At 38.7% G+C, this 19,932-nt stretch overlaps 2 protein-coding genes across 7 annotated transcripts in view; one reads left to right on the forward strand and one right to left on the reverse strand.

Moving 5' to 3' along the window:
• FBXL5 (F-box and leucine rich repeat protein 5) overlaps positions 1–2,942 on the reverse strand; it is an 82,984-nt gene extending 80,042 nt beyond the window's left edge. Inside the window, exon 1 of one of the 3 annotated variants that reach the window (XM_016951373.4) lies at positions 2,494–2,942. The gene's annotated coding sequence lies outside the window, so the exon portion shown is untranslated. The remainder of the gene's footprint in view (positions 1–2,493) is intronic. The other 2 variants (XM_063808643.1, XM_063808642.1) reach the window with 2 other exon arrangements.
• A 27-nt stretch (positions 2,943–2,969) lies between these two features.
• On the forward strand, positions 2,970–11,456 carry FAM200B (family with sequence similarity 200 member B). Of its 4 annotated transcripts, XR_001716780.4 has the most exons (4): positions 2,970–3,115; positions 7,451–7,677; positions 8,216–8,363; positions 9,766–11,456. XR_001716780.4 is itself a non-coding variant. In XM_001160091.6 (2 exons), the coding sequence occupies exon 2, from the start codon at positions 8,193–8,195 to the stop codon at positions 10,164–10,166; it is 1,974 nt and encodes a 657-aa protein (XP_001160091.1). In that variant the 5' UTR covers positions 2,985–3,115; positions 7,451–8,192; the 3' UTR covers positions 10,167–11,456. The 4 variants fall into 4 exon arrangements, 3 of the variants coding, with proteins under 3 accessions (XP_001160091.1, XP_054539701.1, XP_054539702.1); XM_001160091.6 differs by having other exon boundaries at positions 2,985–3,115; positions 7,451–11,456; XM_054683726.2 differs by lacking the exon at positions 2,970–3,115 and having other exon boundaries at positions 7,572–7,677; positions 8,143–11,456.
• The last annotated feature ends 8,476 nt before the right edge of the window (positions 11,457–19,932 follow it).

Here is a 19,932-nt window from a genome sequence, read left to right on the forward strand (position 1 = left end):
TTGAAATGTCACTGTCTTCATTTTTCTCATTATCTTCCTTCTGTTTGGTGAAATGATGTAATAAACTGCTGCAAATTCTGTTTCTCACTCTACTGTTGGTTCATATTTGCAGATCATCATAGCTTAATTGATATAATGAACAAATGCCTCTTAAAAAACTTTCACTGGTCAGCAGAAATAAAAAACAAACCCTTCACAAACTACATTGATAATAGTCTCTGTCCCTAGCACTATCATAATTCTCAAAAATCTTAACAATTTTTCACCAAACTAAAATCTCTATTTTTTTTTTTTTTTTTTTTTTTTTGAGACGGAGTCTCACTCTCACCAGGCTGGAGTGCAGCGGCGTGATCTCGGCTCACTGCAACCTCCGCCTCCTGGGTTCAAGCGATTCTCCTGCCTCAGCCTCCTGAGTAGCTGGGATTATAGGCACGTGCCACCACACCCAGCTAATTTTTGTATTTTTAGTAGAGACAGGGTTTCACCATGTTGGTCAGGATCTCCTGATCTCATGATCCGCCCGCTTCGGCCTCTCAAAGTGCTGGGATTACAGGTGTGAGCCACCATGTCGGGCTAAAATATCTACTCTTTAACAATTATTAATTATCCATCCAGTAGAAAAAACTGAGGAAAATAAACCTGAGTAATATTTACCCAAGTCTCTTGTTTTTGAATTGCTTCTGTCATGGAGCAAGGAAGCACAGATTTTGATCACAAGAGATTTTGATTTTTCTAAATATCCTTGAATCTATCTAGAGAAATATGCTAAAGGTACAGTTCAGGAACAAAAAAAAACAAAAACAAAAAAACCAACACCCAATGGTCCCAATTCAATACTGCTTTTTAAAATTAAGCCTTCTTATCACACAACAAGTTATTTTTGTTATATGTTTTATCATTCTAACTCATATTCCCAAACTTTTCAGGATTTTACTTATCTATCAAAAAATCCCAATTATATTCCTGTTCTTTCCAATCCCCCTAAAAAAAAAAAAAAGCAGTATCTCTCATTCTCTTCTCTGCTGATAGGAGTGTAAAATGGATCACTCTATGAAGGGCAATTGTAAATATCTATCATATTTGCAAACACATTTCCTCTTGGATCCAGCAATTCTTTTCAGAATCTGACAGTTACCCCTGCAAATGTAGAAATGACATGTATTCACTGAAGAGTTGTTTCTAATATCTGAAGACTGGAAACAACGCCAAGTGTCCACCTACGCGTGATTTACTGTATAAACTGTAGTATATCTACAAAATGGAGTATGTGACAGGAAAAAATAAGTTTAATTGAATACTGATAAAGAGGAATATCCAGAATATACAGTAAAACAGGAAAAAAAACATGAACAATGCAGAAAATATTGAAGGAGAGACCGAGTGAAATAAGACTGTATATTCTCATCTGCTTGTATCTCTGCATGAAGACCGGAAGGATAAACAAGAAACTAATTTAAAATGATTACCCGTGAAGACTATTAGGAATGGTACTGGATAGGGACTAGGGAGGAAGTGTTTCTTGCTGCATTTCTTTTCATGTAGTTTGAGCCATGTAAAAGAAATATTTGCTAATCAAAAAACAGCTTTAAAAATCCAGTGGGAGAGGCTGGGTGCAGTGGCTCACCCCTGTAATCCCAGCACTTTGGGAGGCCCAAGTGGGTGGATCACCTGAGGTCACGAGTTCGAGACCAGCATGGCCAAAATGGTGAAACCTCGTCTTTGTATTTTTGAAAAATACAAAAATTAGCCTGGCGTGGTGGCGGTCGCCTGTAATCCCAGCTACTCGGGAGGTTGTGGCAGGGGAATCGCTTGAACCAGGAGGCTGAGGTTGCAGTGAGCCGAGGTTGCGCCACTGCACTCCGGCCTGGGCGAGAGAGTGAGACTCCGTCTCAAAAATTAAAAAAAAAATCCAGTTGGAGAATCAAAAATTTTTAAAAATTTGACTGTGTAATCCTACAAGAAGTAAGTAGCTTGAGGAACAGAAATGCTGATAAAGTCGCATTAAGTTTCAGAGTTGAAATTCAAGCTTCTGTATCTAACATGTTTCCCTGTTTAAGGTAGAATTTAAAAAAAACTATATATGACATATATATGTCAACCCAAAAAAATAAAGCAGTATATATTATATATATAAGAATATATATATATTCTCCTTTATATGTTTTTTGTTTCACATATATATATAAATATATATCTCAACCACAAAAAAATTTGGTTTGTGACAAAGATGCACTTATTTGCACGAACCTATCTTGTTAATGATCAAGAAATCTGCTTTGTTACAATCATTAGAGGACAGAAATATACATACATATTTAAATCTATTTAATGAAATGCAGGTTTATGTTAAAAATCAATGATCTGCTAACCTAAAGAGTCGCACAGGAATACTATGATTATTAAACACAATGCGATTCTCTAAATAAGTAAACACGTGCAATGATATCAAAGTTCAAAATTCTCTAATTCTTCCACAAAGACTATGAAAATCACCTTGGAGTGTATAAACCAGCGTCCTGGCCCCGCCAGGTCGGGGCTGGGGCGGGCGCGGGCCGGGAGCGCTTACCCCGCGGCAGGAGCGATTCAGCGCCACTACCTGCTTCGCCTGGTTGTGGTGTGGCTGCTGCGCCAACCGAAAGGCCTCCTTAATCCGCAGCAGTCTCTTTTCGCTCCCATGGCTCTGGGACTCTGTCCGGACTAGCCCTGTCCGCGCTCGGCTACATCCGGCCCGCCCACCAGCTCAGAGGCAGAGGTCTCCGCGGTGTCCCCTAGAGTTTCTTGTCAGAGGGCCCCAGGCGCCTAGGGAGTCGTTACCGCCCTGGCATTCAAATAACTCCCGCGAGAGGCGGAAATCCCGCGAGACTGCCGACAGAGCGTAGGGAAGTGGAAAAGTGGAGCCTGCACCTCCCGCTCTCGGCACCCCCGGACACCGCCCCGGTCTCACGCATGCGCAGAGGGCCGATCCAGTTCTTTCCGGCTGGAATGGGGAATTTGTGAGGTAGGCCGGAAGTGGTGTTGCGGAGGGAACTGTGGGGAGAGCAGAGGGGCAGCTCTGCTGGAGAGACCTGAGGCTTGCATCGCTGGGCCCGGCCGGGTCGCTGCGGCTGGGCTGGAGGTGAGGCGAAAGAAGGGCATCCTCTGATGGGAGTGGACCGGAGTCCGCTAAAGCGAAGCATTCCAGGGTTCGTTGCGGGAAATACAGTCTGGTTTTGCCCCCCGTATGAATTGAGGGAAGGTGAGAGCAGAAGCAATCCGAGCCTGAAGGGCGATTATTCTAGGGTCGGCCGAGGGGTTCAGGCCAAAGTTCATTGAAATCCTAGTTGGGTCCCTGGAGGACGAGAAAACCGGTCAGGAGTCTCCTGGGAAGAGGGTCATGTTTTAATCTAGATAAAGCTGGTACCTGGCAGTTTCCACTCTTAAGGCCTAGTGTACTAACTAATGTGTGCGCAATGTCAAAACAGGAAACAAAGGGAAATGCAAGAGGTGGAAGGTAATTTTAAGTTAGTGGCAGTATGACAGATTTCCAGTGCCTTCAGGAAGGTATCCAGCCTTAAAGATCCTTTTTTTAAATAGACGATTTTAGACAGAAAAAAGGTAGAAACAAAACTATAACACATGTGTACTCACCACTGAATTGAAGAAATAAATGATTATATAAGTGATTGAAGTCCTTTGTCAGCTCTACCCCGTCTCATTCTCTTTCCTTTTGCCTAAGGAAACCACTCTCCTAACCACCTTTATGCAATCTGTAATGTGTACATCTTTTTGCAGCTAGCTTGTTTTACATAATGTTTTTGAGATTTGTCAGTGTTGCGTAACTCCACCTTATTCATCTTAATAGCTGAACGGATATTCTGTTATTTTAATATGTCACTGTTCATTGTTTAGTATCTCCAGTGCCTGACATACTTTAGGCACTGTAGGTAGCTAAATGTTAGTTGAATGCATGGCTGCTGTAGCATTTGAACTAAGTAAAAAAGAATAAATAGGACTTCATGTGACCCAACAAGAGTATTCCAGGCAAAAGGAATACTAGCCAAAAGCAGAGACATGAAAGTGCATGAACTATTTCAAGAATTTCCATACTTTTAGTACTGAAATGTAGAATGTATGGAGATCATGTGATGAAGGAGAAACCTGGAAAGATGAGGCTTAAGCTTAAAGGATATTATCCTGAAGAGCTTACACAAGCTCGGCGCCATTAAATGCTTTTCCAGTTATGAGGAAGCTGATTAGAGCTGTATTTTCAGAAGATGATACAGCGCACTAGAGATATGTCTTAGGATATAAAAGATTAGTGACAGGGAATTTTAGACTATCAAGCATTGTAACAATAACAATCATTGCATTAAGCAAGTAAGACAACCAGCCAGACTAAAAATCCAAAAACATTTTCCTAGTCCATCATATTATCACATTCCTTAACAATTATTAATATTTCATGTTTTCTTCTGACAAACTTGCAACATTTTCTACTTCAGCCTCTTACTTAGATGATACCTCACATCCTATTCAGTTAAAAAAGAACTTCCCCATGCTTTCATCACCACATCTGCCAGACCTGTTCCCTAATATACTGCCACTGCTATTACTATAGATGAACTGTCTGATTTAGGAGGGAGAGTAAACCCTTTAAAAATACCTTTTTAATACAATAGTAACTGAACTAGTGTTACAAACTTTCAAGGGGGGATTGAAACGTGAATAGTAAGAATATGAAAGAATGGAATAGTTAAAAGACAATTGCTTCTAAGAGAATAATGATCCATATATAGTAATATAAAAATAAGATACTTTTTTAATGTATATTTCTTTTTTTCAGGTAGATTTAGGTTCTAAGCTTTAAAAGCTAAATCTAAATTTACATGTATGTTTTTATAGGATCATTGTTTCTACTATTTCTTAACATAAGCAGTTTATTATGAAGTAGAATCTTTAACAATCCTGTTTTAAATAATATGTTTTATTAGCCTTCGTCTTACATATTTCCCAGTTGTCCAAATATAGTTGGATAACTTGTTACTGACTGTGATAAAAATACAATGTACATTGTACAGTTTACTACAGGTGTCATTAATTTTCTCATTCTCTCAAATGCATTGAGTTAACTACCATACAGCAAGCACTATTCTAGGAACAGGTAGATAAGATTTATTAGTGGAAAATCACTTACCTAAAACCACATCATATAACCGTGTTAATGCACCTTGGTGTATGAGAAACTTTCAACTACAAATATTTGATTACCTTAATTGCAATTCTTAAGGGAGGCTAAGTAGATGGATAGCTGAATAAAGTTATTACTTGGAAATGTTGCCATGTAGCCGCAGGAGCCAATTTCAGTGCACACATCTTAAGCATCAGTGTACACATTTATAGGTCTTTGGTGTTTTGGCCAGCAGAACCCACCTGGGTTATGGAATCACACTGGTGTACTTGATGGTGTTCGGGTATGAACATGCTCTGATTTACATTGAGTACTAATTGAGCATGTCTTTTTAAATTCAAGTTCCAGAACTTATGGTTAGGCCAGAACCTCAGGTTTGAACTTCTCCCCTAAAATTCCTCTGGCTTCTCATTAAAGCCGCTTTCAGAGATATAAGTAAAGAAAGTCAAACAAAAGACTTTGTAGCATGTTTTGTTTAACATGTTTTGTTTAGCACTGTTTTTCTTGAGCTATATATGGTAAATATCTAGGGAGAGGTGGCAGAAGGACAAAACTGTAGTAGTTTGAGTTTTCTTGGGGGAAAGTTGAAGCATTAAAACATGTTAGCATCCTTATATGAACTTTTAACTATGGAAGGAAGAGTCAGTATTCCCTTTCAGGCAGCTGTTTATCTGGCTTAGACTGCCTCAAGGCTGTGTATTGCCCTTCAGCTTTTCTTATGCATTAGAAAGAGATCTAGATGCATTTGCCTTTAGCAGTGTAGTTCTGGTCTAATACATTGATGACCACCCACTGTGCTGGGACATGCAAGGGGTATGTACCATAAACTCTTTAGTCCTGCTAATGTCCTCGGCAGAGGACATAAAACCTCCTAAGAAAAGCTTTGTCTCTTTCCAGCCAAGGTTAACTATTTGTAACATGTCATCTTTCAAGGAAGCATCTAACCAAGATTAAGTCAAAGGCATCTACCAGGTCCTGAATTCTCTCCCAGATGCACACCTTTTAAGGTACAATCAGGTACCATATGTAATCTGTAGCTATTTAACCATCGTTAAAGCATTTAGGACTTTGATTTCCTAGAAGAAGTCATGGTCTGCAAAATAATTGTATTAAAAGGTATAAAACCTGATCAGGAAAAAGAGGTTTAGGGCCAAACTATACAACTTTGTAACTAGACCAATAACACAAAATAATAGTGTTTTAAAATGTACCCAGGATTTATTTTAATCAGATATGGTAAGATATGCAGATGTGAAAATGATTGTCATGAAAGAAGAAATTTTTATACTCATGGATCCCTAGAAACGGGAAGCACGGCACCTTACACCATGCAAGGGTGCCGTACCTAGAAGCAGCAGGGTCAGTGGGGAGAGGAAGTACAAGGAAACTGCAGGAAAGCCTTTATTTGGTTTTCTTAGGAAGGAATGGGCAAAACTGGATAAGCAGGCTTGAACAGGTTTAAAATTGGCTAGCTGAAATAATTTTGGCCGACTTCGGGTGTAGGGGATATCCCTAGTTGCCTGGTAGCTGGTCTGGAGTGATTAGGATAGGGCAATATTGGCCAGGAGTATAAGAACCCAAGATGTCTGTGTTGGGAGTTGGGGGATTCTGGATTGGTTAGTTTGCATAGGAATTAGCTAACCCTGGGAGAGGTAGTACCTCTCCAGTCATCAAGGACCCACCTAGATACCAAATGATTAACAATACAAAAATAAGAAAGTACAATTAATACAAACAGTCATAATAAAGATACAGTATTAACACAGTTAAGACGTGGAAATTTTAATAAATAAACACTACAGTAAATGTAAGACTGCACCCCTCCCAAAAAATTTGAGATAATTTGATGGAAAGGTGTGTAAGGAAGGGTTGAAACTACTGTTACGGTCATAAGACTGAAATATACTATGATCCAAGAGAGCAGTGCAGCACTACCAAGGCAGGCATGACCAAGATAGGTGCGGCCAAGCAAAAAGGAGGTATGTATGGTGAATAAGCTATACTCCTTCATGGCTTGCTGTATTCTGTTTTGTTAATATACTTTCCAACTCCTGATGCCAACTTCTGGGTTTTACTGTCACTATTTTTCTATTTACTAATCTCAGTTGAAGTGGTTTGCCTTACAGAAATAGGCCTAAGCCAATATAAGATAGTGATAAAGAGAGCTATAGACCGTTTGCCTCACCATCTATGATCTTGGATATCATAAAGGCCCCCATAGCTGGCAGTAATACTACTTTGTACTGTGATGCTTTAATATCTTATCTCTGGTCTTATTCCCAGGTCAAGGATGCATTCCAGGAAAGTTCTATAAAAATATACCATCAACTCCAACCTGATATTTGACCTAGCCATGGAAAACCTCATTGGCTCCTCACTGGATCAGACCATAAAAATGATCCAGGAATGAAAATCTAAGATAAATTCCCACCACTTCAAGATGTTCTTATACAAGTCAACAGTCTAGCAGATCAGCCAGTCTCTTTCATCATCAAGCAGACATACTCAAGGTACCAACACAGCAAAGGCACAAAATGTCTCTATATCAGTATTTTTCATGGTATATGTGAGACCCATTAGTGAGGCATGAAATCAATTCTGTGAGTCACAATGAACATTTTTCTAAAAAACAAAATAAAATGTAAAATACCAAAGTGTTTTGCATGAATCCTTTGCCTGAATTGTGCACATTGCAAGGAATGCTGAGGTCAATTTCAATATGCGAGAGGGGTATTTGATGGAGGAGATACGATGAATAGAATGTATATTGGCTAAGAAATGGTTTTCAGTCGTTGATTCCTGGGTGTCTTGCTTGATTTTCATAATAGCAAGGTTAATGTTCTATAGTCAAGTTTTATATTACAATTACTTGCAACTAGTTGTGAAGTCTGAAATATTCGATTCAATTGCAAACTTTGAGTGTAGTTTTTGAAAAGATGTTATTTAGACTGTATATTTTTTTCTTCTTTTTTGAGTTAGTGCCAATTATAACATTTTAATCAAACTGGAACAAATTGCTATTAAAATGGATCATTTCTTTATTAAAAGAAAGAGGAATAGTGAAGTGAAATACACAGAAGCATGTTCAAGTTCATCTGTTGAATCTGGAATTGTGAATAGTGACAATATTGAGAAAAATACTGACTCCAATCTGCAAACTTCAACTTCATTTGAGCCACATTTCAAAAAGAAAAAAGTAAGTGCAAGACGTTATAATGAAGATTACTTAAAATATGGCTTTATCAAATGTGAAAAACCCTTTGAAAATGACAGACCTCAGTGTGTTATTTGTAATAATATTCTTGCGAATGAAAGCTTAAAACCTTCGAAATTAAAAAGGCACTTAGAAACTCAGCATGCTGAACTTATTGATAAGCCTCTTGAATATTTTCAAAGAAAGAAAAAAGACATAAAGTTATCAACACAATTTCTTAGTTGTTCTACTGCTGTTAGTGAGAAAGCCTTATTATCATCATATTTAGTTGCATATCGTGTGGCAAAAGAGAAAATAGCTAACACAGCTGCTGAAAAAATTATTCTTCCAGCATGTTTGGATATGGTGCGTACAATATTTGATGATAAATCAGCTGATAAATTAAAAACTATACCTAATGATAACACAGTATCTCTTCGAATTTGTACTATTGCAGAACATTTAGAAACAATGCTTATTACTCGTTTACAGTCTGGTATAGATTTTGCAATCCAGCTTGATGAAAGCACTGATATTGGAAGCTGCACAACACTTTTAGTTTATGTCAGATATGCGTGGCAAGATGATTTTTTGGAGGATTTTTTGTGTTTTTTAAATTTAACCTCACACCTAAGTGGTTTAGATATTTTTACAGAATTAGAAAGGCACATAGTTGGCCAATATAAATTAAACTGGAAAAACTGTAAAGGAATTACAAGTGATGGCACAGCAACCATGACTGGAAAACATAGCAGAGTAATTAAAAAATTACTAGAAGTTACTAATAATGGTGCTGTGTGGAATCATTGTTTTATACATCGTGAAGGTTTAGCATCCAGAGAAATTCCACAGAATCTCATGGAAGTATTGAAAAATGCAGTGAAAGTTGTTAATTTTATTAAAGGAAGCTCATTGAATAGCCGGCTTCTTGAAACATTTTGTTCAGAGATTGGAACTAATCATACCCACTTACTATATCATACCAAAATTCGTTGGTTGTCTCAAGGGAAAATACTAAGCAGGGTTTATGAGCTCAGGAATGAGATTCACTTTTTTCTCATTGAAAAAAAATCTCATTTGGCAAGTATTTTTGAAGATGATACTTGGGTAACAAAATTGGCATATTTAACTGATATTTTTAGCATTCTTAATGAACTGAGTTTAAAACTACAGGGGAAAAACAGTGATGTATTCCAACATGTTGAACATATCCAGGGATTTCGAAAGACATTATTGTTATGGCAAGTAAGACTTAAAAGTAATCGTCCTAGCTATTACATGTTTCCAAGATTTTTGCAGCATATTGAAGAGAATATTATTAATGAAAACATTTTGAAAGAAATAAAATTAGAGATATTGTTGCATCTCACTTCTCTGTCTCAAACTTTTAACCATTTCTTTCCAGAAGAAAAATTTGAAACATTAAGGGAAAACAGTTGGGTAAAAGATCCATTTGCTTTTCGAAACCCTGAATCAATAATTGAGCTAAACTTGGTGCCTGAAGAAGAGAATGAATTATTGCAGCTTAGTTCTTCATATACATTGAAGAATGATTATGAAACCTTAAGTTTATCAGCATTTTGGATGAAGGTAAAGGAAGACTTTCCATTGTTAAGTAGAAAGAGTGTCCTGCTATTGCTACCATTCACAACAACTAGTTTGTGTGAACTAGGGTTTTCCATCTTAACGCAGTTAAAAACAAAGGAAAGAAATGGGCTGAATTGTGCAGCAGCTATGCGGGTAGCATTATCTTCCTGTGTTCCAGACTGGAATGAACTTATGAACAGGCAAGCACACCCATCATAGTAAATAAAAATCTTACCTAGCTTTTGTCTTTGTATTTCTTAGTTTGTAGTATTTTTCTATGTTATATTTAAATGGTACTATAATATTGTGATACTTTTGTTATGTTTTAATTTTTGTTATATTTAATAAAATTATTTTATGTTCATTGAACAAAAATTTAATGAATTTCTGTTAGAGGCCAGGAACTATTCCAGAGACATTTGGGATACAAAAGTGAACAAAACAGATAATTCCCTAGTAGAGTTTATATCCTGGCAAGGAGAAATTGACAATAAACCTAATAAATAAGGTTTATAATATTTAGAAGCTATTAAGTGCTATGGAAAGAGTAGTAAGAAGGAAGGTCAGGGAAGTACTGGGGAACCAAAGCATGAAGGGTTCTGTAGACCATTATTGGGCCTCTGGCTTTTGTCAGTGGACTAGAGAACAGTTGAAGGGTTTAAGCAAAGGAGAGAAATGATCTGAGCTAGGTTTTAAAAGACACTCTGGTCACTATTTTAAATTCTTAGGGTAAGTCTGAATTAAATGTTACTTTCCCCTCACTGGGCATGGTGGCTCAGACCTGTAATCCCCACACTTTGGCAGGCCATGGCAGAAGGATCTGTTGAGCCCAGGAGTTCAAGACCATCCTGGGCAACATAGTGAGACCTTATTTCTACTAAAAATACTTTTAAAATAAGTCAGGTGTGGTGGTGCACACCTGTAGTCCCAGCTACTCAGGAGGCTGTGGCAGGAGGGTCGCTTGACCTCAGGAGTTTGAAGTTGCAGTCATCTATGATTGCACCACTGCAGTCCAGCCTGAGCAACAGAGTGAAACCCTGTCTCGAAAAAATTAAATGTTACTTACCTAAAAAAACCTTTTCTAACCACCCTAGGGTAAATCCTCCATTATTCCTTTATTTCTTTGTTTTCCTTGTAGTATATAATTTGTAATAATTTTGATTACTGATTGTCATTCTGCCACCCTGGAGTATATAATTTTTAATTATCTGATTACTGTTATTCTTCTAGTAGGGGAGGTGATATCCATTTGCCTGATACATAGTATGTGTTCAATACACATTTGCTAAAGAATAAATGAATCAATAATACCTAACATCTCTAATTTGCAGTCATTCCCAAGAGTAATTATTAAATATGTGGCAAATTTCTTTGCCTTTTTTACTTTTAAAAATCTAATTTTGACATAACTGCTGTAACCATCCAGAAACGGCATTGATGTTGCTTCACGTTGTTGCTGATGCTTAAGCAATGTATATTGTGTAATATACAATATAGTCTTCAAACTAATTTCAACTTCTGCCTTTCTGTGTACTCCCTTATCCCACTGGGTGATATTATTTGGCATGGTCATTCTCATTAAAATCATACAGGATAGTAATTCCTTTCCATCTGCTACCATGCCTAGCCTTATTTAATTTTTCAGATATTCTATTCTATTGAAGGTAATTGATTTTTTCTTTTTTTTTAATGCTTGAAATAAAGTGTTGAAAAACAATTCCCTGTGAATAGCTCATATTTCTGCACAGTCTGAATCCCGTTTGACCATGTTCACATCCAAATTAAGAATGTGTAAAGGAAACATTCCAGGATAGTGACGCTAGAGATAGCACCTCCCCTAGAGACATCCCAGGGAAGTAAAGATAAAGCCTTCTCTTTTCTCACGCCAGGAGGGGAATTTGCCTGCATTCCAGAAATAATGAGTAATCTCTCTGGAGAAGACGGGCAGACATGTCAGCAGCCCCATAAAAGCCTAGAGACTTAAAATTTGGGGCTCCTCTTCTGTAGTGCAACCCACTCCATGCAGAGGTAACACCTGGCCCTTACTGTATTACGTTATAGGAATTGGAGCACGGGGAACACATACAATGCTACTCTGGCTGCTGTTTTTGCTATGAATAAGAAATGGTGTCTCTGATCCAGAGGTTTGTGTGTTTCTGTGTGTCTCCTCTGTAAAATCTCTTTTACCATGTAAGGTAACATTCATGGGTTTCAGGGAGTAGGATGTAGACATCTTTGAGGAGGCCATTATTAAGCCTACTGTAGCACCCTCTGGTCCCCAAAGACTCATCCATCCCATGTGAAAAATACATTCACCCCTCCTAGGGTCCCCATAAATCACAACCCATTATAGCATCAGCTCAAGTCCAAATCTCATCTAAGTTTCATCAACTAAAAAGTCCCAAATCTCATATCTAAATTAGATATGGGTGCAGCTCTGAGTATAATCTATTCTGGGGCAAAATTTTTTATCTAAGGACCTATGAAACTAGAAAGCAAGTTCTGTGCTCTACAACAGTAGTGGGACAGAAATAGGGTAACAGTCATAGATGTTCCCATTCAAAAAGGGAGAAAAAGCCAAAAAGAAGACACCAGCCAATCCCTTTCAAAGTCCCATGGACAAACTGCATTAGGTTACTAAGCCTGGGAATAGCTGTGGCTCCTGCACCTGCCCTCTGTACCTGGGGCTCCACCCTCAGAGCCATCTTTTTTGATGAGGAGTACCACATGTCTGCTACTAAATAGTTTTATTAGCCCATTTCCTGCTAGTAGAATTTAGGGAACTCAGTTGCCTTCTTTCATTTCAACCACTCTGTCCCTTTTAGTCCAATTTGACAGTGTTTCTATTGGTAAACAAAACATTGTGAGTCATAGGGATTCACTCCATTGAAAGAGGCTTCTCAACAGATGTTTCCTGAATAATCCTATCTCTAGTTGGGGCTTCTGCTGAGATTGGTTGAGGGGGTTTGTGAGTCACATGCCTCTTCAAAGAGCCCTCTGTGTATCTGAATACTGTAATCCGTTGTGCTTCCTAAGCAGTAGCAAAAGACTACCCACACTTAAAAATAGTTAAGATAATAAATTTCATATTGTGTATATTTTACCACATTTTAAAATTCAAAAACTTTTTAAAAAAGGATGTGCAGCCATATTGTTGGCTTTCTCACCAGAGCATGTTTTCCTTACAGTGGATCTCTTAGCTTTGGCATTTTTTGCAATCTGGATAGGCTGAGAATTTCTCAAATCATCAAATCATAGTTTCATTTTCTAACAGTTCTCTCAGTTTATCCCTTTTCTCTCTCATTTTTCTAAAAGTAACAAGAAAAATCCAAGTCAGACCTTCATCACTGCTTGGAAACTTCAACTATACAAGTTCATTGCTTAAAAGTTCTGTTTTCTTACAATTATAGGACACAATTCATCTAAGCTTTCTACCACTGTATAACAAGAACCCTCTTTCCTTTAGTTTCCAAAAATATGTTTCTCAATTTCTTGTGAGCCCTCACCAGCAGCACTTTTAACATCTATATTTCTACAGTTTATGGTGTGTTAAGATTTTCTCTAGTATGATACAGGTTTTCTCTACCATGCTGTTCACTTACTTCCGAGCCCTCATAACACCCGTATTTTTACTAACAGCCTATTTGAGCATATTTAGGCCTCTTCTATCATATTCCTAAGAATTCTTCCAGTCTCTCTACAGATTATCCAAATCCAAATTACTTCCATAATTTTAGTGTTTGTTACAGCAAAGTTGTCATAATTTGGGGCCAGAAAAATCTTTCTCTTGATGACTGAACTCACCTATTCTCCAATCTTGCTTTTTTCTTTGGGATGCCTTCCTTGTGGCCTCTGGTCAAGATTAAACAAGAATAATAGTCCTACTCCTGGTGATTCCCAAGTTCAACCTTACAAATGAAGGGGAAAAGGGGCAGAAAGAGTGATGGTTTCAGGTACCCTAATCTGTATTTGTTTCCTATTGCTACTTTAGCGAATTGCCACATAGTGGCTTAAAGCAACGTAAATTTATTCTTTTTTGGAGTCCAATGTATACTGCGCAAAAGTCGAGGTATCAGCAGGATTCATTCCATCTGGATTATTCAGGGAAGAATGTTTCCTTACCCTTCCAAGCTTCTGAAGTCTGCCTGCGTCCCCTGTCTAATGGCTCCTTCCTGCATCTTCAGAGCCAGCAGCATAATATCTTCAAGTATCTCTCTGCTTTTGCCATCACATTATTTTCTCTGTGTCTCTGATTTACCTGACTTCCTCCTGTAAGGACTCTTAAGATGACATTGGACTCATCCAGATCAGCCAGTATAATCTGCTCATCTCAAGATCCTTAATTTAATCACATCTGCAAAGGCCTTCTTACTATGTAAAGTAACGTATTCATAGGCTCCAGGGTTTAGGACATGGACATCTTTGCTGGGCTATTTTTCAGCCTTCCACAACAGACAATAAACACACAGAACATATTAGATAAGCATTCAAAACCATCATTGAGAGCACACTATGAAACACTATTCTAAGGCCTTTAAATGCATAATCTCTCTTCATTCTCTGGCAATCAAGAATTTTGGCTGAGAAAAGAAACACAGTTTTCAATAAGGAAGCTCAGAAATTATTGATAACTCATAATGATCAAGAGAACAAAGTGAAAATGCCTTAGCATTGTGCTCAATGGTTTTAAGATATGACCCTAACTTTCCTGTCCAATCTCCATCTGCATCCTGTTTACCAATCAAACTAAACTTTCAACTGTTTTCAGAAGCTCCATGGTTTTTCCTTTTCTGCCTTTGCTCAGGCAATTCGTTCCATCTGAAATCTCTTTTCCGCCAACTGTGTATATCAGCATACTACTATTTCTTCTAGAAATTTATATAAGTGGAGTAATAAAGTTTGTGTTCTTTTACATCTAGCTTCTTTCATTCAGCATATTTTTAAAAGATTTGTCATTTTTTTGTATTGCTAAATAATACTCTATTATATGATGATATTACAAGTTATTAATCTATTGTTGTTGGACATTTGCATTGTTTGCTGTTTTGAGTTACGAATTAAGCTTCTACAAACATGGGCACAAATCTTTGCATAGATGTATTTTCATTTTTCCTTTGGTAAATACCTAGGAATGGAATATCTTCTCTGGTGAGGCATTTGTTTAACTATTTTGCCAATTTTAAGATGTGGTTGTTTTTCTTATTTTTGAGTTTGTTGGATATAAAAAGCTCCAGGAATAAATGCTCGGTGCCGTGAAGTAAAATCAGCAGTCAGGCAAAAGTTTAATCCTCTCAGCAAGGCAATTGACTTCTGCAGAAGGGTGCCACTTGCGTCAACTAAGATCGCAAGAGCACAGAGAACAAAGGAGACTGGGGGTTTTTATATCCTTAACGCAATTCCTACTTCTGTGTCCCTCCCCCATGGGTAGGGTCAGACTGCACAATCTGAGCTGACCCTATTGGCTACTTGTACATATTTTTCTAAATATAAAAGCGGAGGGGGACGTGAGGTACAGAGGTGGAGCATGTGAGACGTGCAGTTTCGGGGACACAATGGGTGCAGGTAACCAAGGGAAGAGATGTGAGTTATTGATTAGGGATGACAGAAAAGGGGTAGGCTGTTTTACAGTAACTAGGGACAAGGAGGAACAGGAAAGTTGAGTTTGAGAACAAAAGACAAGGAAGTTAGCAGGCTACATTTTTGAAGAGAAACTCAGAGAAATTCATTGTATCTTACAACTCCTCCCTTTTAAATTTTCTTACGATTTTTCTCTTCAAACTCTTTAACATGTCTTGGCTTTGCCGTTTGTTTTGATCTTCTAAAAGGAAAAGCTTACTTGAATAAGGTGGAGGAGAACTAAGGGAGGCTTTAGTAAGTGCTGTTTGTACAATCTTTTGTATTTGCCTATGGATGCATGGTATGACACATCACCTAACGAGTTCGCCTAGTACGATTGCAAGAGAAATAAGAATTGAGGCTATGTTTCCTTTATATTTACCAAACCGCTTTCCTAGCCATTCTGAAATAGGGTCATTGACTTCAGAATTTTTAGTTAATGCATTGGATAAAGCGGTAAATCCCTGCAAGGCCTTTGTTATGCTTCCATTGGGAGCAGTGTTGTTTGGGATGAAGGTACAATATTGGGTTTTAATTATAACACAAACCCCACATTTTTGGCTAATAACATGTCTAGAGCTATTCTGTTTTCCCAAGTCATTTGGCTAGTAGGCCTTAATTGGTCAGCTATTCCTTTGATAGCATCCTTGGTGTAATTAATAAACTGTTGCTGATTATAATAGATGTAATTTATCCAAGCTACATTTTTATTAATAGTTACCTGTGGAAATATGGATTTAAATTCTGCAGCTATTTGGTCATGGACTTTGAATCTGTTAGGCACTTCTTGTGGGACTCCAATGACGTCTATGTTAACTTGAGAGTCAAAAGATCCATAAGAGGCTTTTCTTATTATTTTTTTTTTTTGGCGGGGGAGGTGTTGTGGTTTTTCTTTTTCTGGTTGATGAAATGTCAAGGTGAAAGGGATAGCCAATTAGACAAGAGTGTAAGTACCACTCCAGTTACCTGGCAGAGTGTCCAGTAAGTGTTCACCACAATACAACCATACATCTGTTTGAGGATGACTAAGGGCAGACTGATGAGTAGGCTCCTGGAAAGGCTTAAGCTCACGGCATCCCATTAGGCTTCCAAGGAATGAATTCTCCCCCTGTGGTGACAGACACAAGGTGAAATTGACGTCGGGAAAAGGAAGCTGAGTGGTCCTCGGGGGCTGACTCGCAGGGTGTTGGACTTCGGGATATAGCGGGGAGAGAGCCTGGCATGATTTGTTGCCCCAAGCCGTAGAATCCTGGAAGAGAGCTACCATGCAGCCCATGCCCGGTCAACTGGAAGACCATCCGAGTGGAAAGGGGACTCTCTGGGCCTCCAGCCGGCCGTGCACACAAGCATAACAACTGCTTTTATTTAATGTACTTGGGAGGTGAGCATGCACAATGTGTTTAGGAAGCTGTATGCATGCCATCTGAGGCTTTCTTCCATTTTCCAGGGGAGTGCCCCTGGAAGGTCATACTCCACCATTTTGTCTCTTAATGTACATGCCCTGGAAGTTGCTTTTCCCTGGTCTCTGCATTCAATTAACTGTTTAGTGCCGCAGGTGTGGACCATAAGGAAATGGCCTCTCCCTGGTGTCAGCTGCCAATTTATCACTTTTAAAGAGGCAATGTAATAAGTGCTAAACCATCACCCGACATTCCTAGTGGGTGGGGGAAGAGCCCTCTCCTGCTCCACTCATGCCTGTCTAACTACATGTAACACACAGAACTTTTTCTTTTCTTTTTTTAAGCTCATCAGCTAATGCTAGTGCTTTTTATGTGTGGCTGAAGTTAGTGTTAGTCTTATGTTAGTGTTAGTGTTTTTTATGTGTGGCTTATTCCAATGTGGCCCAGGGAAGCCACAAGATTGGACAACCCTGTTTTTTACATACATGCCTTTGTCAGATACATGTATTGCAAGTACATCCCAATTTGTGGATTGCTCATTTTCTTAGTGGTGTTTTTTGAAGAGCAGAATTTCTTAGCTTTGATGAATGTCAATATATAAATTTGTTTTTTGGCTTTTGGTATGTAGACCCAAAATAAAATAGATATAAATAACCCCAAGAGCATAAATAATAGCAACATGTAGTAAAATAATTAAGAAGTTATGTATTTTGGATGTTTATTACCTTTGCTTTTATTTATTTTTTTGAGACGGAGTCTCGCTTTGCAGCCCAGGCTGAGATTGCAGTGTGCAATCTCAGCTCACTGCAAGCTCCACTTGCCAGGTTCATACCATTCTCCTGCCTCAGCCTCCCAAGTAGCTGGGACCAAAGGCACCCGCCACCACACCCAGCTAATGTTTTGTATTTTTAGTAGAGACGGGGTTTCACCATGTTAGCCAGGATGGTCTCAAACTCCTGACCTCATGATCCACCCACCTCGGCCTCCCAAAGTGCTGGGATTACAGGCATGAGCCACTGCGCCCAGCCTGCTTTTAATATAATTTATTTTAGTGTAAGTTTATATAATTTAATTTTTAATATGACTGTGTTTAACAAATGGCTCCCAGATTTTTGATACATTTTTGAAAATATACCTGTCAAATATTGTCAGCCAGTTTCAGTGCATGACTGCCTGTGGTATCATTTAACATGTCCCTCTATCCTCTATATTTCCTGAAAACTGTAGTTAAATCTGAAAGTTTGCTAGATTCAGATTAGAGAGATAGATAGATAGACAGACAGATGCATGGATACTTCAGAAGTGGTGCTGTGTATTTCCTGTTGCCTCACACATCAAGATAAAGTCATGTTTTGAGGGTTTGTGAGGTATGAAAGACTTCTTCCCTCAAAAAAAACTCATCCCCCTTGACAATAAATAAGATGAATATAAACAAAATGAAAAAGGAGTAAACCATGAGGGAAAAGAGAAAAGAAGAGGAGTTGTCAGGAACAGAATTTGGGATGGTGGAAAGAAAATGAGGAAGGGGTAACAATTTAGTTGGCCAGTGAAGGCTGAAACTTCAGTTAGCTAGTGGGGAAAGAGAATGTAAGCTGTGAAGAAAGTTGTTTGATGTCATGAACCCTCAAAAGGAAGAGGAATTGGAAGAACGGTCTGTCACTAAGATGAAAGTGGGAGTGGATGTAGGGCTGGAAGTCAAAAAAGTAATTGGAAGTCCAAGAATGCCCTCCCTAATCCTGTGCAGTAACATATTTCCTGAAGAGTAGACCAAAGATTCTAGGTTGTGGGGTACCAGGCATCACTGAGGCCAGAGCTTCTACTAAAAATGTGGTGAGAGAGGAGGGGTAAGTGAAAATCTTTATACTGAATAGTGAGATTCTCCCAGCCACCTTCCCCCACTCAGCTCCACATTTGCTATCATCCAGGCATATATCCTTCCAGGTAGAAAATACGAATATTAGGCCAGGCACGGTGGCTCACGCCTGTAATCCCAGCACTTTGGGAGGCTGAGGCGGGCGGATCACGAGATCAGGAGATCAAGACCATCCTGGCTAACATGGTGAATCCCCGTCTCTACTAAAAATACAAAAAAAATTCGCCAGGCGTGGTGGTGGGCACCTGTAGTCCCAGCTACTTGGGAGGCTGAGGCGGGAGAATGGCATGAATCCAGGAGGCGGAGCTTGCAGTGAGCCGAGATCGCGCCACTACACTCCAGCCTGGGCGAAAGAGCGAGACTCTGTCTCAAAAAAAAAAAAAAAAAAAAAGGAATATTACTCTCTGGAAAAACGGACTGTCCAAGAGAAAATGACAGGTATCTCTTAGTGATAAAGTGCAGTATGTTCATCCTACAGGGCAGCCCACCCTTTGACAAACTCTGACCATTTGCCTTGAGCCTGCTTCTAATTAGTGCCTGATATGGTATGGCTGCATCCCCAACCAAATCTCATCTTGAATTGTAGTTCCCACAATTCCCTCATGTCATATGAGGGACTCGGTGGGAGGTAATTGAATCATGGGGGTGGGTCTTTCCCATTCTGATAATAATGAATAAGTTTCACAAGATCTGATGGTTTTATAAAGGGGAGTACCCCTGCACAAGCTCTCTCTTGCCTACTGCCGTGTAAGACGTGTCTGTTGCCTTCTGCCAAATTACCCAGTCTCGGGTATGTCTTTATCTGCAGTGCGACAATGAACTAATACTGTTCCTTATGTTTTTCTGTGTTTGTAAAAATAATCAGCCAAAGGTCATCAGTTTATTTGAGGGAAACTTCTCACATTAAAGCCAGTCACCAAAATGGAAATAAGGCACTCAAAGGAAACAGACATTGGCAGAAGAAAATTTAAAAGAAAAATGAAAAACCTACATCTGTAATAAAAGCCTCAGAAATATTCACAAAACAGCAAGAGAAGATTATAAAAAGCAAAAAGACCTGAAAGTGTAGAACACAACTGTATATATATGTATATAT

The sequence above is a fragment of the Pan troglodytes genome, chromosome 3, assembly GCF_028858775.2.
Source record: "Pan troglodytes isolate AG18354 chromosome 3, NHGRI_mPanTro3-v2.0_pri, whole genome shotgun sequence".
Taxonomy (NCBI): domain Eukaryota; kingdom Metazoa; phylum Chordata; class Mammalia; order Primates; family Hominidae; genus Pan; species Pan troglodytes.